General features: G+C 47.0%; 1 protein-coding gene across 1 annotated transcript; it reads left to right on the forward strand.

The window, feature by feature from the left end:
* Window positions 1–1026: 1026 nt before the first annotated feature.
* Adrb3 (adrenoceptor beta 3) lies at window positions 1027–3766 on the forward strand. Its single transcript, XM_032919211.1, has 3 exons — window positions 1027–2409; window positions 2779–2846; window positions 3051–3766. The coding sequence occupies exons 1-2, from the start codon at window positions 1184–1186 to the stop codon at window positions 2816–2818; spliced, it is 1266 nt and encodes a 421-aa protein (XP_032775102.1). The 5' UTR covers window positions 1027–1183; the 3' UTR covers window positions 2819–2846; window positions 3051–3766.
* Window positions 3767–18447: the final 14681 nt, after the last annotated feature.

An 18447-nucleotide genomic window follows, 5' to 3' on the forward strand; every position in this document is an offset into this window, starting at 1 on the left:
ATGAGATCCCTTTACCATGGAGAAGGTGACAAACATTATTTTTGGAGAGTTGAGGGTGGCGATAGATCTGTGGTCCTCAACCTTATTAATGCTGCGCCCGACCCTTTAATACAGCTCCTCGTGTTGTGGTGACCCCAACCCCAACATTATTTTGGTTGATGCTCCATAATTATAATGTTGCTATTATTTCTAATTGTGATGTAAATATCTGATACACAGGATATCTGATATGTGCCCACAGGGGATTGCAAGCCTCAGGTTAAGAACCACTGTGCTAGGCAAACTTTACCCTCAAATCCATCCACCCATCTTTCTATCCTTCCTTCCTTCCTTCCTTCCTTCCTTCCTTCCTTCCTAACTTGATCTCAATGCTGGACCCCAGGCCTGCTAAGCGTGCACTCTACCACCGAGATAACCACCCCCCTCCCAGGCTCCATTCTTCCTTTTTAATGCGTCTTTATTACTTCAGAATGTGAAGGGACTTTTCTAGGAAATTTTCCCCAGGAGAAATGTGTGAGGATGGGGCAGTGCAGGAGGAAGCCCTCCCAAGCTACGCGATGCCATGTTGGACGAACTAGAGTGACTCCTGAAACAAGCTGGTGTCTCCAGGATCTGAAAAGAAGAAAAAGAACGAGAACGGTAGACAGGAACGGAGGGTGAGCGAACACCTGTGGTGGCACACAGACCTGTAATCCCAGCTCTAAGGGGGCTGAAGCAGAAGGATCTGGAGGTCCGGACCATTCTGAGCAACATATAGAAAGACCATCTCGAACAATAAGATACTTTAGGGAGAGCATCCCAGCAGAAGAGGGTCTGTCTTGGATGTTTTGGGTTGCTCGTTTATGTTTTTGTTTGTTTCAGGAGGGTCACCTTCCTTGTTGGGTAAAGGGTAGGGTGGGAGGTTTTCTCTTCTTTGCAGGGTTGCCTCAGGTTCTGCCAGGAAGGAGCTGCTGCGCTCCAGGAAACCGGTGCTAAGGGAGTGTCAAGGCAGGACGTCCCTCTCCACCCTCCAATTCCCACCAGAGGCCTCTCTGGTGACTATTGGACGCTGCTCCTTTAAAAGCAGCCACTCCTCCCGGCTTCTAGGGTGTGGGGGTGGGGGCTGAGATGGAGGGAAGCTGACAGACTTACCTCAACAATTAGGGAAGATGGACCAGGCTGGAAAAGTCGCTCCCAAGCCCTAATGTCCCCTTCCCTAAGCCAGCGGGTCTGGGGGGAAAACTTCCCATCCCAGATGCGACACGAGATGGCTCCGTGGCCTCACAAAAACGGCTCTCTGGCTTTCTGGTCAGACGCCCCCACCTTGGACCCCAGTGCAGCCAACACCAGTGGGTTGCCAGGGGTGCCATGGGCAGCGGCATTGGCTGGAGCATTGCTGGCGCTGGCCACGGTGGGAGGCAACCTGCTGGTAATCACAGCTATCGCCCGCACGCCGAGACTACAGACCATAACCAACGTGTTCGTGACTTCGCTGGCCACAGCTGACTTGGTAGTGGGACTCCTCGTAATGCCACCAGGGGCCACATTGGCGCTGACTGGCCACTGGCCCTTGGGCGCAACGGGCTGCGAGCTGTGGACGTCAGTGGACGTGCTCTGTGTAACTGCCAGCATCGAGACCCTGTGCGCCCTGGCTGTAGACCGCTACCTAGCCGTCACCAACCCTCTGCGTTACGGCACGCTGGTTACCAAGCGCCGCGCCCGGGCGGCAGTAGTCCTGGTGTGGATCGTGTCCGCCACCGTGTCCTTTGCGCCCATCATGAGCCAGTGGTGGCGTGTAGGGGCAGACGCTGAGGCGCAGGAGTGTCACTCCAATCCGCGCTGCTGTTCCTTTGCCTCCAATATGCCCTACGCGCTGCTCTCCTCCTCCGTCTCCTTCTACCTTCCCCTCCTTGTGATGCTCTTCGTCTACGCTCGAGTGTTCGTCGTAGCTAAGCGCCAGCGGCGTTTGCTGCGCCGGGAGCTGGGCCGCTTTCCGCCCGAGGAGTCTCCGCGGTCTCCGTCGCGCTCTCCGTCCCCTGCCACAGTCGGGACACCCACGGCATCGGATGGAGGGCCCTCCTGCGGCCGGCGGCCTGCGCGCCTCCTACCGCTCCGGGAACACCGCGCCCTGCGCACCTTGGGTCTCATTATGGGCATCTTCTCTCTGTGCTGGCTGCCCTTCTTTCTGGCCAACGTGCTGCGCGCACTCGTGGGGCCCTCCCTAGTTCCCGGCGGAGTTTTCATCGCCCTGAACTGGCTGGGCTATGCCAACTCTGCCTTCAACCCGCTCATCTACTGCCGCAGCCCGGACTTTCGCGACGCCTTCCGTCGTCTTCTGTGCAGCTACGGTGGCCGTGGACCGGAAGAGCCACGCGTGGTCACCTTCCCAGCTAGCCCTGTTGCGTCCAGGCAGAACTCACCGCTCAACAGGTAGGCGACGCAGGCAGAGGACCGGAGTCTGGGTGGGGACGCCTCTGTCTCTAGTTTTGAGTTTGAGGGTTGGGGGAGGGGAAGGTGTAGACAGGGCTTTTGTCTGAGAGGACAGAAAAGGAGTAAGAACAGAATCGGGATCTAGGGCCCTTCCTTTTATTGGATCCAATCCCTGGGTCTGAGGCAAAGGAGGAAAGGGAAAATTGTTCACCTTGGGACCAGGTGAGCCCCACAGGTTTCTGCCAGCAGGTTTCTGACCTCTCTGGTTGCCTCTAGTTTGGATCTTTTTAGTTCCATTCTCCAGGCGCCCAGGCGTCACCAACTTGTCTGGGACATCCATAGACAGCAATGGACATGTTTCTTTCAAAGGTTTGATGGCTATGAAGGTGAGCGTCCATTTCCCACGTGAAGGACCATGGAGATCTAGCAAGGAGCCTGTGAGTTGAATTTGAGCTGCTTTTCTCCCTCAGGGACTGGATTAGAGGTGTAGGGTGGGATGGGGGAGGGTGCAGGATGATCCCTATATCTTTGAAAAGTAAATATGCTGTTCAGGGTTCCTGAGTCACTCCCCTCTTACCTCCAGTGCTTGATCCACACCTCCTTGACTGGTTACCCCAAGAAATATTGTTTCCGTTTTGCAGAACTTCTGGAGAATTTTTTTTTTAAGACAGAAAGACAAGCAACGTCCATGGATGCAAACTTTTTATACAGCCCTTGATTTCTGCTCAGAGTGAGTTCCCAGGAACCACAACTCTCCAGAACCAATGACTAGACCACAGAATGTAAAGGGGAAATCTGACCAAATGGGTTTTGCCATCTTCTCTCTCTTTCTGAGAGACGTTGTCTAGGATCCACGTTGAACTTCGCTACTACCTCAGCAGCCGGGATATCAGGCCACCCGTGCTTGACTGCCCTGGGAGGAGCTGCGTTCCCACCACCACCCTGCTTATTATGTTTGTGCTGGATGCTTAGGGCTAAGAAAGCACCCTTACCTACCTCCCTTCCTACTGCTTTCCTGACCCCATGAATGACTTTTGTCTCCACAAATCCCTCTGTCTCCAGGTTCTGTGTTCCCAGTCTCTGCGTCTCTGGTTAGTTGGAAAGCAGGAAACCCGGCGGGGGAGGCGGGGGAGGGGGGGAACGACCAAGTTTGAGGTTTTGTCCCTGGCTCCTCATTAGGGCTCTCTAAACATCATCTTGGACCATCTCTCACAATAGGCACCAAACAGCTCTAATCTACCTCACTCTTAGGACTTCAAGGTTTGGGAGAAATTCCAGGGTTCCCGGGAAGAAGTCAAACCATTGGGATGGGTCCCTTTTCCACTTAAAATCAAATTAATAAATATTATTGAATGTGGTTTGTCCCCTGCTCTCTTTTCTCTGGGTTTGTTTGCCTTTCATGATCCACTTGCTGGCTTCCTTGCCTGGAGCTGTGTTTTGACAGGGGCAGTAAATTAGGAATAATCCTTGCCTCTCTCTTCCTAATCCTCATCAGACAAAACCAAAAGGCTTGGCTGTGTAAAAAAAAAGAAAAGAAAAGAAAAGAAAAAAAGTCAAGTCTTTGCTTCTCCCTCCTCCCTGCCCTTCCAGAATCTTCTGGGATCTAGTTGCAAGGAGCACACTCCTTCATTACTTATGTGTCTTACAGGAGGATGGGGCTTGCTGTGTCCTGGACCAGCAATCTCTCATACCACAAACTAGCATGACTTAATAAGGTCTCGTTGACATCAGCAAATGCTTTGCTTCTCCGCTTCATGTGCCTGTGTTTCTAAAGGTGCAGGGCACTGGTTTGGGAAGGGGCAAGATGTCTTGTGTTACACTGATAGATGTGTGCATACAATACGCACATATGTGTTTCTATAACCCCCTATCTTCCCATTTCCTCCCTGGGTTGCAGAAATCTTCATTTGCCTCTGGAAGCAAAACTGGAGTCACAACTGTCTCTTGATGTTACTTTGTTCCTCACTTCAGTTTTTAACCATTCTTGTCTGACATGTTTCTCTTGGGGGACGGAGGGGGAGAGTTCTATGGAAGTGACTAGAGTATTACGCCGGCTCTTTTTTTAACTCCAAGAGCAGAGACCATCATCAGGCTGATTTCCAGCACCACCAGTTAACCATCGAAAGTTCAGCATGCCTGTGACTTAGCATGCAGTGCATTGACTGGGCTCGGGGGCCCAAGAGATACAAAACCTCACATTGCCCACAGGACAAGCTACAGGAATTTCCACATATGGGCGTTCCCTGTGCACTGGACTTAGCTTACGAAGCTCCCTCTGCTCCTGGAGCTCAGGTTTTATTTCTCAGGATGTTTGCATACCAAAGATGACTTTCTCCTTTCCAACCCAATGCAGCGTGCGATCTCTGGTGTCCAATTGTAGACGGTTTCTTGGCAGAGAGACTGCTTTCGAACTATGGGCCTCGGTAAAGAAGGAAGTTTTGGTTGAGCCTGGGGATAAGAGGGCATCCTCTCACCACCTCTGGATATTTTCCTAGCCTCTCTGAGGGGAGTTGCCCAGAGAGAGGAGAGGATGGTTTGAGGGGGAGGGGCTTTTGGTTTATAGAATTGTCCTTGAAGAGTGTCCAGGCACTCATACTGCCCGGGTTTTGCAGTACACATACCCATGTGCCGACTGTCAACCTCCTTTGAAGTGTTTAGACTTGAACAGGGCTGTGGATTCCATCTGCAGATTGTCACCCGTGAACCTGACAGCGGAAGAGACAGCCTTTCTAGTCCTTTCTCCAGCTGGGTGTCAAACTGAAGGAGATTTACATCCTCGAATGCGAGGCAAACTGCTTTTGCCAGCGTGAAGCCTGAACCCTGGGATGGGGGAAGACTGAACAGCCATGCTACGAAACTAAAAATGTGAAGACTGACAGGCCAGCGAGGACAGGGGTGTTCTAGAAGCCCTGTCTCTCAAGAGTCTGGGAGTAAGAGAGAATGTGGGGCAGAAATGACGGGGAAGGCAGGGTTGAGTTGGACAGGTGACCTTGTGGGTGAGACTACAAAGGAACAAGCTGAATTAGAGAAAAGAGGATGTTGGGAACAAGCTCTTCTCGAGCTCATCCCACGATAGACTCTTCAAGCTGTGATGGGTTAAGAGTAGGCTACGGGCCTCGTAGGCACTAATTCCATACTGACTTCATTCCTCAAACCTGTTAAACAGACAACTCCCCTGTGTTGGTTTGAAGATGCTTGGTCCAGAGAGTGGCACTATTAGGAGGTGTGGCCTTGTTGGAGGAAGTGCATCACTTTGGGGGTGGGCTCTGAGAGCTTACTCCTAGCTGCCTGAGGATGCCCGTCATTTAGTTCCCTTCGAATCAAGATGTGGAACTCTCAGTTCCTTTTCCAGCCCCATGACTGCCTAGACACTGCCATGCTTCCCTTGATGAGAATGGACCGAAACTCTGAGCCTGCAAGCCAGCCCCAATTAACTGTTGTCTTTTATAACGTAAGGATTCGTGATTCACTGAAGAATGATACCCTGGTCTCAAATAGTATGTAAATGCAAAGAGTGTTTTTATTCTGCATAAGTCCAGCACGCTGGGGTCTCTCATTACCAAGACAGAGAGACAACCAAGTGAGCCTGCAGGCCTGATTTAAAGCGCATTAGGGAATCCCAGGATCGGTGACCTCTATGTTAGTCTGTCCGGTCCATCTCTGCAGACATTCTGTGACTGGGGTGTGGGGGTTGGAAACTTCCTGGAGAGGTCTGGAAACTATTACTGAGGAAGTAACTGAGGAAGTCTAGAAACAGCTCCTGACCCATTGTCCTTGCCTCAGGCCAGGTGGTGGGGCAGCTTCTGAGGTCTGACTTGCCTGGACTTGCCCAGTTCTTAGAAACAGAGATTTAGGCCTTGTCTCCTGAACTGCCAGTTTGAAGCCTGTGATGGAATCAGCATAGCCTTCTCAGTATGAGTTGCCTTGATCATGGTATCTTTTCACAGCGATGGAAACCCTAAGACATTTCCCAAGCCACCAACCATCCACCCCAGCCTAAGAAAGTAAACACCTTTGAGGGGAAGTGGTGCTGTCTAGAATCCCCCCCCTTTTTTTTTTGAAGGCCTAGCTCTGTAGCCCACCAGGCTGCTCTGGAACTCATCTTCCCCGTCCTAGTCACCTTATCCCAGGGCCTACGGCTGTGCTCCACCGTGCCCTGTGTTAGGACCATATTCCAAGCCTTAGTCTTGTTGAAGGACCTTAGAAGTGTTCGGCGCCTCCTGGTGGCAATATGAGATACAACAGGAGTGGAATGCTGAGCTGTCCAGTTAATGGTTTCAGTAGCTGAGAGACTCCATTCTGAATAAATAACAGTCCAACTAGATGTAGTGTCCTGTAATCTCAGCACCTCGAAGGGTTCAAGTTCCAGCCCAGCGTTTGTTGAAGCCAGAAATCACCTGAAAAAAAAAAGAAGAGAAATAGTTTAGTTCAATCCTTTGATAAAAATACATAAAGAACCCGAGTTCTATTCTAGCACTGGGGAAAGATCAGAAGTTCAAAGTGATCTTTGGAGACACACACACACACACACACACACACACACACACACACACACACATATTACATATTATATAATTTATAGTACAGTTATATAGCATATACTATATACTGTTATATAATATATAATTAAATACATTATATATCATATAGTAGTATACTATATACCATACCCCACTATATATATTATATTTGTTACAAATAGTATAATATTATTATATAATAGAATCTATTTATTTATATATTATATAGTGTACAGTATACAGTACATATGACATTTTATATATTATAACTATCATATATATTCTAGAAGAATGAGTTGGGTAGCCAATTTTCTTCAGTCACACAAAAGTTTCAGAGCCAGAAAAAAACGTCGTAAAGATACACTTCCCATGCTATTCTATCGAGTGACAGAAAATTAAAAACAAAAATACAGCCCCACAGGAATCAAATAGTGGTTGGGACTGATCCTACATTGAGTCCGCTCCCCCGTCCCCCATTAAATCAGCCATTCTTCTTGTTATGTGTCTGGAGGTTAGAATGTTTGCTCACTCTTTGAAAATGCCGTCCATGTATCTGATGCACTTTGTCCCCTTTCACCTCTCAGTGCCCTCTCTCATCCAGCCATTCTCCCCTTTACTTTCAGTTCTTTTGTTATTTGTGTCTTTGCTGGATGTGGGGTGATTTGTGACTCACTGAATTTAAATGAGTTCCTTGAATGATCATGGGCAGGAGGATATTTACATGGGCAATCAGCAGCAGCTATATCACTCCCCCTGGAACATTAACTGCCAATCATTCTTCAGAGAGGGTAGAACCTCGTGGGCCCCTCCTCCTGCCATGATTCGATCCTTTTCATTTGTGGTCAATTTTGATATAATTTATTTACAACATTTTTCCTTCCCTTTCCTCCCTCCAAATCCTTCCATCTACTCCTCCCAACTCTCCTTCAAATTGGTGGCCTCTTTTTTCATTGTTACTGCATACCTATGTGCATATGTGTATGTATATGTGTATATGTGTGTATGTGTATATGTATGTGCACATGTGCATATGTATACATGTGCATATGTGCATATGTGTATATGTGTATATGTGTGTATGTGTGTATATGTGTGTGTATGTGCATGTGTGTATGTGCATATGTGCATATGTGCATATGTGTATGTGTGTATGTGCATATGTGTATATGTGATTGTGTGTAATGGGGATATACTTGTATGAGGAAAATGATCTATTTTCAATAAAAAGGAAAAAATGTAAAAAAAGAAGTATCACTGTTGAACATAATGAATAGATTACATTGGCATATAAGATATTGTTTGAGTTAAGGAAATATTTTCAATACCCCTATTTCCTACTAACACCCTTCCCCCAGCTTGGCCTGGAGCCTGGTATTTTTATGGAGGGCATCTGGCAATTCTATCCATCAGCCACAGCCTTAACTCAGGCTTTCCTCACTTCTTAACTGAATTAACCCAGGCTCCACTCACCCTGCTCGCCGGACTCTGGCTCCCCTCCAGCTCTTCCACCACACGGCCCAGAAGCAGCAGAAGGAAAGCATGTGCTGGCAGCTCATAGACAAACGTGGCGCTTCTGGGGGCTTCAGGAAATGGACTCTTGTCAGCCACGAGAATCACACAGTTACCAACCTAACTGGCAGTACATGCAACAGCGAGAAAAATACTGAACTCAGATGACTTTCTGAGAAACATCAATGAGAGGGACAGGAAGGGATGGCAGTGTCATTCCCAAGGCCATGCTAGGACAATGCATGGAGAAAGCCCCCACACAATCCATGATGGCTGTTCTTGCCTGTCAATTAGACTATATCTGGAGTGCACTACAGTCCAGGCAGGGAGGGCACGCATGTGAGAGATATTTGCCTTGGTTTGAAAGTGGGTAAATCTACATCTAGTCTGGACCTTTTGAGGTAGGAAGACTGAAGCAGGAAGACACAGGCTTCTGATCTTGATCTTGAGGAAGGGAAGGTAACCTCTTTAATCCAAATATTAAGACAGGAAGACACACCTTTAATCTGGACCACACCTCTCTGGGGTATGGTACACACACACACACACACACACACACACACACACACACACATATATATATATATATATATATGAGAGAGAGGATATACATATGTATGAGAGAGACACAGAGAGACACAGAGACACAGAGAGAGAGACAGAGAGAGAGAGACGAGAGAGGGGGGAATCCATTCATTCTTTAGTTCTGTGACTCCAGAGAACCATGACCAATACACAGCTGTAGAAGACTAACAGGAACCAACAGCCCTGAACTATTAAAAACAGATTATTCTCCATAATTAGCCACATTTGTATTCTGTTTGCCAGAGATGGAACTTAGGGCTCTGTCAAGGTTTGAATGGGAATGGTCTCCCATAAGCTCATAAGTTTGAATGCCATTCCTAATTGGTGGAATGGTTTGGGAAGAATTAAGAGGTGCGGCATTGTTGGAGTAAATGTGTCACTGAAGGTAGCCTTTGAGGTTTCAAAAGCCCCTGACATTCTCTGTTAGCTCTCTCTCTCTCTGTCTTGGGCTCGTGGATCAAGATGTGAGCTCTCGACCGTTCCTGCCAACATGTCTTCTTTACCATTGTCAGAAGCCATCCAGGGAAGACTAAGGCATTCAAATGAGTTTCCTAGAGATGGCTCACCATTTTGCATAACTGCAATGGATGAGTTCTAAGAGGCGAAGTCCCAGGAGGCTTCATCCCAGGATGCCTGCTTGCTGCTGCCATGCCTTTCCTGTCACTGTTACTTATCCTAATGATTTTCTGCAGATCAACAGGAAGATGTACTCATGTAGTAATGCTGTGGAGACAAACTGAGGATTTCACAATTCCTCATAATGATTTTTTAGAATTCCTAAGCTTCTACAAATAATTTCCAGCCCTTTATACAATAATGACCACAATAGAGTTCTGCAAACCTTCATGTGTCCCGGGCTAGTTAAACTAGAAAAAGAAAGCAGGCTTGGAACAAATTTACCATCAAGGAAAACATCCCTCTTAGGTTAGATGTGAACCCATTATCTGGTAACTAAAGAACTGGGAGTGTACAATTTATTGTAGGTGCAATGACAGAAAATAAAATATTGACTACTTTATCTATACAAAACTTTAAAATAATAAGACACAAGGCAAATGATTGTGTCTTGACAAAGCCATGCTAACTTGTGAAATAAAAATACTGCTTTAAACTTATAATAAACTTATGAGGGCTGGCAACAGATAATGTTTAGTGAGACACTGGTCTTAATGGAAAGACATGTAAACAATTCTGTTGTAACTCTTTAAACCTTATCAATCTATGACAGGAATTATTGCCTTAAGCTTACTATGAACATTTGGGAATGTAAAAGTATTTGGAAAATCATGTAACCAATTATCCTGTTGTAACAGTTCTACCTGAGAGTTGTATGAGGTAATTTTTTAGAGAAAGTGTAAATACTGAGAACAGAAATAAAGGTGGGGTCAAGCCTTATTTTCTACTTCATCCAGAGTGAGTTTTTTTTCCTGCCTGCCTGACTGCCTTTTCCTTTTTCCTCTGGCTCACAAAGGGTTAACAAGCTCTGCGCCTTTTTAACTGATCAGCACAGTGAGACGCCCCGGAGTAATTAACTCCTTTTCTTAATCCCCTGCTGCTAACGGCAGGTGTTAATCACCAGAAGTCTGTGACTTTTGGGCTACAACGTAGCCAAGAGTTAAGAAAGGTAAATAGTAAATATTACCGAAAGTAAGCAACTTTTGCCCTATCACTGCCTTCCTCAGTATTGGGCTTTGCCGCTGATCCACCGGAAGTAAGTTGCCTTGGTCATGGTGTTTTTGTCACAGCCAACAGAAAGAAAAGACAGTTCCAAGCGCACCGGACATGATAACCGGTCAACTGAGTACCAACTACAGTCTCTGACACAAACCGGCTTCCCCTCTGTGGATGAGAACTCCTGGGGAACATCTTTGTCTGCAAGATTGGCCTACTGAGTAACACTGCAGCTGTGTAAAGAGGTTGGAATGTTGCAGGTCCAAAGCTTAATTACCTTTCCTTGGACTAGTTTTAGCCCCTAATTAGTCGCTCTTTGCCTACCTCTGGACTGGAACTAACATTCTGTGACTAATAGATGAAGATGTTTTAGAATCTATTAACTCAGCCTGCCATTAGCTTCCAAAGGCTAAAAATATCAGATAGCCTCTGTGGCCCAGAGAACTCCCCCACCCGTCAATAACCGTGTCTCTATGTGCCCCAAAAGGCACCTTTTTAGTTGCTTGGATGATGGCATCATTTGTTCTGTTCCTATAAAACTTCATGAACTATTTCCACGTGGGACCATGGAACCTGGGCTAATAATCTAGCCTCACGGTTCCCAGTGGTCGGTCAGTCACATTTGGCTCCAAAATAAATTATTTCTTATTCCTTTGAAGTAAAGAGATGTGGTTTTTGTTTGTTTTGTCCGCGCTCCCTCCCCCCGTGTGTGTGTGTGTGTGTGTGTGTGTGTGTGTGTGTGTGTGTGTATGTGTGTGTGTGTGTGTGTGTGTGTGTCCTCAGTACCACTCCCCAGCCACCTCCTGGACGCTCTGTAGCCTGAGGTAGTCCAGAGAAACCCCTGCTTTCTATTGCTGCTTGATGTACAAGGCAAAAGCATCACTACAAAATCACAACAACAGCTGTTAGGATTTCTAATTGCTTCAACGAGATACACCATGGTCAGAAAGCCAGTTGGAGAGGAAAGAATTTATTTAGCTCGGGCTTCTAGATCATAGTCTCGCTGGAGTGAGTCAGGACAGGAACTCAAACAGGGCTGGAACCTGGAGGCAGGAGCTGATGTAGAAGCCATGGAGGGCTGCTGCTTGCTGGCTTGCTTCGTATTGCTTGCTCAGCCTGCTTTCTTATAGAACCCAGGACAGGACCACCAGCCCAGGGATGGCCCCACCCACCATGGGCTGGGCCCTCCCCGACTGATCACTGATTGAGAAAATGCCTTAAGGCTGGCCCTGAAGGAGGCATTCCCTCAACTGAAGTGCCTTTCTCTCTGATAATTCTAGCTTGTATCACGTTGACACACATAATCAACCAGTACAAATAGTTTTTGTTGACATGACCCAGTGGTAGAACACATACTTAGCATGTGCGGATCCCCGGGTTCTGTCTCCAGCACATGGACAGAATGGTTTTCACCAGTTAGGATGCGCATGCGTGCATGCGTGCGTGCGTACGTGCGTGCGTGCATACGTCCGTGTATGCGTGCGTGTGTGCGTATCATGAATATAAGCCAGATGTGCTGGCTCTATTTGGTAGGCAGAGGAAGGGTTCCCAGAAGTTTAAGCCTGAGCTACACGGTGAGTTTCAGGCTATTTTGGACTACAGAGCAATACCATGCCCACCCCATAGATATATGCATACGCGGTTTTTTGGTTCTTTTTTTTTTTTTTTTTTTCCGGAGCTGGGAACCGAACCCAGGGCCTTGCGCTTCCTAGGCAAGCGCTCTACCACTGAGCTAAATCCCCAACCCCGCATACGCGGTTTTTTAAATACACACAATGGAGTTCTATTCAGCCATAAAGGAGTAGAGAAGTAGGTAGAAGTGGAGAGTCCATTCTAAACACGGAAACACAAAACTTGCATACTCTCTTCCATATTTGGAATCTAGGTTCTAGGTTAAAATTTTAAAGACAGGCTGGAGAGATGGCTCGGTGGTTAAGAGCACTGGCTGCTCTTCCAGGGGACCCTGGTTTGATTTCCAGCACCCACATAGCAGCTCACAGCTCTCTTTAACTCCAGTTTTGGGGATCCAAGTCCCTCTTCTAGCCTTTTTCTGCACCAGGCATGCGTGCAGGTGCACAGCCATACATGCAGGCAAAACACCCATACCCATAAACAATTAAATTTTAATTCAGACATTAAAAGAGAAAGGGACAATGGGGAAAAAGGAAGGTGGCCTTTGGTAGGGAGGACATGAAATTTAACAGAGTAGATATGACCCGTGGTACGTGTATGAAAAGTCACATGTAACTCATTACTTTGGACAACTATATGCTAATAACATGTTACGATAGTAAGGTTTGTTGTGTGTATTCTACTGTTTGGGGGTCTTTCGAGGCAAGGTCTCCCGCGATCTCTGCCGGAATCACCCACCCGATCCGACTGTAAAAACAAATTTCCTCATCCTTTAATTTTAACATTTGGGGCACAGAGAGAAGCGAGGTGCTAGTAGCTGTCTGGTAAGGCAAGAGTTCTCTCAGTGCAGCCCTTGTCCCCACTCCGGGGCTCCTTGGATGTTCCGATTACTCTCCCATCATAAATGTGGCCGCCTGAGTCTCACCCAGAATTCTGATGTCCACTCCTCCCAGGCACTGGAACCAAACTCTGAAGCTATCTGAAGAAGTAACTTTTCTGGTTTCTCCATCTATGCTCTTTGCGGGTTCCAAGGGTCACGTGGTCTTAAGGGGGTCTCAGGGTGTAAAAGTGTTGGAGAAATGTGCAAAGTCCTCGGAGTGACTGCTGGGGTCGTGAGGATGAATTAAAAGAAATTGCTAACTGTCGCTGCCGCAGCTCCAGCTCCGGAAACGCCCTATTAGAAACTACCCAACGCCCCCCTAGAGCTGACGCATCTTCTTGTCGGCTCTCTGGCGCCCTCTTGTGTCTTGTGCCTAAATAGCCACCAAGATACAGTCTGATCTTCTGAATGCGTTTTTAAAAGTTTAAAACAGATTTTGCAGAGGATATGCACGGCCACTCCAAGCCTGGAATCGGTCCCCCACCTACAACATTGCACTATTTGCAAGACGCTGCCATCCACAAGTTTCCCTTTCTTCCACCCCTTCCCCTCCCTAAATTCAAACTCAAGAGGGAGGAAGGGGCGGCGCAGAAAGGACAGTGTAGTGGATTGAGGAAGGTGGGCTCTCCCTAGCATCCCTACGACCTCCGCCGCCAGTTGCTTCCAAGAGTGGCAGCCCCGCGCCGCCTCTGCTCGGGTCCACCAAGGTCACCTGTGTTCCCAGCTCCCTCAGAAGCCTCTAGCCCGCTAAGGGCTGCTAAGCTCACAGCCGCCCCAGGCTGCGAGCCGGCAAGTGCCTGTGGCTGGGTACCGGAGCTTTGGGTAACCATGGGTTCCCCTCCTCACCAACAAGGACCTGAGCTTGCCCTGGCTTCAGCGGACATTTGTAGAGGGAGTGAACGGCCAGCCCCCTACTCAGTGGATCTCCCTTTGGTCTTTGTGTACAGTATATAAAAGGTTATGGCGGAAAGGGGGTGACGGGGAAAGGATCAAGGGGAAGGGGTAGGGAGTAGTGGGGGGTCGAGAGATGAGTGAAGCTCCTCTTCCAGAGGTCCTGGGTTCCAGATTTCCAGAATTCCCCTGGCAACTCCCAACTATTCACCTCCTTTTCTGGCTGCCCCGGGCTCTAGGCATGAGGTTCACAAATAAATACAGTTAAAAAACGTCCAAGAACAGGGAGGGAGGGAGGAAGAAGACAAGAGAAAAGAGGGGAGGGGAGGGAGAGAAGGGGAAGGACCCCACAAAGCACTGGGGAGGCAGAGACAGTAGTTCTGTGAGTTTGAGGCCAGCCTGGTCTGCAGATCAAGTTCCAAGCCAGCCCAGCCACCTACTGAGACCCTGGTTTAGGAAGGAACGAGGGAGGGAGTAAAAAAAGAAAAAAGTTAAGTCGGAGCACGAAGGACTTTTTGGATATGCAGCCTCTTGCACCTCACCGAAGGGGTCTCGATGTCTTTTCTTCACATTGTAATATATGAAATTCTCGTTATTGTTGTGTTTTGTTTGGTTGGTTTTGGTTTTGGGGGTTTGTTTTGTTTTGTTTTTGCATTTCAAGGAACAAGAGCTGTTGCTTGTATTATTAAAATAGCGTCTAGGTCTATGTATCAGAGAACGACCGGAATCTTTAAAAATTCTTCCACCTCCACCTCCAGAGAGCAAGAATAACAGGCATTTGCCATCCTGCCTGGTTTCTGCAGTACTCAGGATCTGGACTCCATGAGGGCTAAGTAAGCACTCCATCACTAAGCTACTTACCAGGCCTATATTTCTAGTTTGTTTCTCTTGAGACAAATTCTCTTCCAACCCAGTCACAGGCTGATGTCACCACACCCAACCCACAGTTTTAATATATTGGTATTAGCATGCTCAGACTTCTGATATGAAACGACACAGGCTTTTCGTTTTGTTTTGCTGTACTATGGTTATGGCACCAGAATCCTCTTTTTATCCTTTAATAGTCACACGGGTTCCAAATACACAATGTGGTAAATAAGAGGCCATTTGAGCATTAATAAAAAATTATCTTTTAAAAAGCTCTGATTTAGGAAAAAAATTCCCCTCCAGAGCAGACGTGGCGATACATACCAGCACTGGAGAGGTGAAGGCAGAACTGACAGTTACACATGGCAATTGCGAAGCACATGGCAATATCTGGCCTTAAAGTGCAAAAAGAAAGGAAGAATGGGAAAGAATTTTTTTTTTTTTGAAGCTTACCCTTTGTCCTTACCACTGAGAAAGCAAGGCTTTGTTTCCTGAATTCTTGTAAATATTTCAAAGGTTAAGATGACCAATTAAGATAATTGTAACAGTGGTGTTCCAGAATTGGTATTTACTGGGCCAGGTAGACCTGCCAAGGTCATGGGAAGAAGGCTTCACTCTAGCATTTATTCAAAGGAGACCAGTCTGACCTGAGCAGGTAGGACTGTTTATTTCAAAATAGCAAGGGACAGGCACCCTTCTGCAGGAAGGAGATACTTGGAGCTCATATGGGAGGCGAGGAGAGTTAACTGCAAATTGCTCGGGCTATGTGCCTACCTTCAGTTTCTCCCTCTGCAGGTATTTGTCCAAACAAAGCTGTTTTATCTTTAGAAACTGTCCTGCCCAATATCAGGATGCAGGTGATAGAGGGTACCTGCGTCTGGCAATGGCAGTGAAGGGTAGGGGCTGGAGTTTCAACATAGGGACAGAGGATTTCAGCAAACCTTAGGGGAGTGGAAAACTCACAGGTCAGGGTCTGGAAGAGTTTGTTCATGGTTTATTTCAACAGTCAGGCCACACTACTCCACCTGTGTGTCTTCCCAGAGGAAACCCAAATGTAATAGAACAGAATTTCTCACATGACTTTGGAGGATCCTAGGTCCTGTGCAGGTACCTTCCTATATCTTGAACAGGTAAGTCAGCACTTCATGGTCAATGCTCAAATGTTGTGAGCTCCTCTGCCAAAAATTCACTTGTTTTTCTTTACAATTCTCACGACTCAACCTTCTTCAACATTTAGATAAGATCTTTGGATGCAAAATCTACATGCATAATTTAATATTTAAAAGGTGGAGCTGGAGACCCAGATATGTTTCCCTGGTTAAGAACACTGGCTGTTTCTCCAGAGGACCCTGGTTTGAATCCCAACACTCACATGGCAGCCCTACAACCTTCTATAACTCCAGTTCCAGGGGACACAATGCCCTCTTCTGGTCTCCATGAACAATACACACATGTAGAGTGCAAGACATACATACAAGTGAAACACCAACATACATACAATTTTTAAAAAGAAATTTAAGATGAAGGTGGAGCTGGCCATGGTGGTAAACGTCTGTAACCCCACCTATCCAAAAACTGAGGCAGGAGGATGAAAGTTTGAGATCAGCTTGGGTAACTTAGCAAGACCCCTGTCTCAAAAGAGAATCGAAAGGATCCATGATTCACCGAAGAATGATAGCCTGGACTCAAACAGTATGTAAACGCAAAGAGTAAGTCCAGCATGCTGGGGTCTCCCACTACCAAGATAGAGAGACAACCAAGCGAGCTCGAAGGCCTGATTTAAAGCACATTAGGGGACTTGGGGTAGGTGACCTTTATCAAACTCCCTCTAAGGACATTTCATTACCAGGGCATGGGGGCTGGAAACTGTTGCTGGGGAGGTCTGGAAACTGCTGCTGGCCCCTTGTCCTTGCCTCAGCCAGGTAGCGGGGCAGCTTTTGGTGGCAGGGCAGTCTCTGACTACCTACCTGAAGCCTGGGTTTTGTTTTGTTTTGCTTTTTTTTTTTTTTTTCTTTTTTCTTTTTTTTTTTCGGAGCTGGGGGCCGAACCCAGGGCCTTTCGCTTGCTAGGCAAACGCTCTTCCACTGAGCTAAATCCCCAACCCCTTGTTTTGTTTTGGATTGCTTTACTTTTATTTTATTTTATTTTTTTCTAGTAACTGACTTGCCTGGGCTTGCCTGGACTTGCCCAGTTCTTAGGCCTTGTCACCTAAACTGCCAATTTGAAGCCTGTCATGAGACCAGCCTGGCCTCCTCAGAATAAAAAGTGCAGGAGATGTAGCTCAGCCATCAAGGGCTGTGACCCAGGACTGTGAGGAGAAGAGCAAACAAGAACATAGTTAAAAGGAAGTCAGCCTTCGTGCTCTTCCCACCAAACATCCACTTCTACTCTCTATGCTCCTCGCGTATCCTTCAAGCAAATCCACACGTACACATGTATGCAGATATATCTTCCCTCTCCCGTCCCAAAAGGTCCCCTTACTTTTCTCTGCAATCAGGATTTCCCTGGCTTTTACTTAATATGTCATGGGGTTTTCCCACCTCAGTACATTTAGGTCTGCTCCATATCGGCTGGCATAGAATTCCATTGTATAGCTACTTGCTAGTCCTATAAGCGTGTTGCTGTCCCTGGCATTTAGTTTTATCTTGGTGTTGCAAATGAAGCTGCAGAGTAGATCCCAAAAGCGTGTATCTTTGGACACATACTCTCTGTGCTTGGTTCTGCTCTCATTCCCGGCACTAGCTGGGAGGCGCTCATTCTCCCAGGATTGCACACCAGAGAGAACCACAGAAAATAAAGCAGGGACCCAGTAAAAACAGCAGGTACAGTTAGACACACCCTGGCCTGCCTGTTGGGGAACAGTTCTGTTTCCTTTCCCTCTCAGTCATCCCCTCAAGTTCATGCAAGATTTAAAAAAAAAAAAATCTAGTTTTATGTCTGTCATGTTTTGCCTGCTCCTATGTTTATGCACTTACATGCATGCATGGAAGTAAGAATAAAGGTGTTAAATCATCTGGACCTGGAGTTATGGATGATTGTAGACCACACCATGGGGGCTGGGGAATCGAACCTGGGTCCTCTGGAAGAGCAACAAGTGCTTAACGCTGCTAAACCATCTCTCTAGTCCCTGTTACTTGCATATTTTATTGTCGAGCCTTTTCAGGGTCTCACAGCTAAAATGGTAAGTGAAGAAAACATTGTGCGATTCACATGTGTGCTGGGATACAAGGCGGACGCTGCCACCACATGGCTGGTAGTTTAGTTCCTATTGTTGTGACAAAGACCATGAACAAAAGCAACCTAGGGGGGCTGGAGAGATGGCTCAGTGGTTAAGAGCACTGATTGCTCTTCCAGAGGTTCTGAGTTCAAATCCCAGCAACCACATGGTGGCTCACAACCATCTGTAATATACATTAGATAAATAAAAATAATTAAAAAAAAAAGCAACCTAGGGAGGAAAAGGGGTTTTTTTTTGTTTGTTTG

The sequence above is a fragment of the Rattus rattus genome, chromosome 13, assembly GCF_011064425.1.
Source record: "Rattus rattus isolate New Zealand chromosome 13, Rrattus_CSIRO_v1, whole genome shotgun sequence".
NCBI lineage: Eukaryota > Metazoa > Chordata > Mammalia > Rodentia > Muridae > Rattus > Rattus rattus.

What these genes read in the sequence shown, in the direction of transcription:
- Adrb3 (XM_032919211.1), top strand. Translation starts at nt 1,184, where the DNA reads ATGTCCCCTTCCCTAAGCCAGCGGGTCTGGGGGGAAAACTTCCCATCC. An exon ending in CAGAACTCACCGCTCAACAG is followed by an intron (nt 2,410 to 2,778) that starts GTAGGCGACGCA and finishes TTTCTTTCAAAG; the next exon opens with GTTTGATGGCTATGAAGGTG.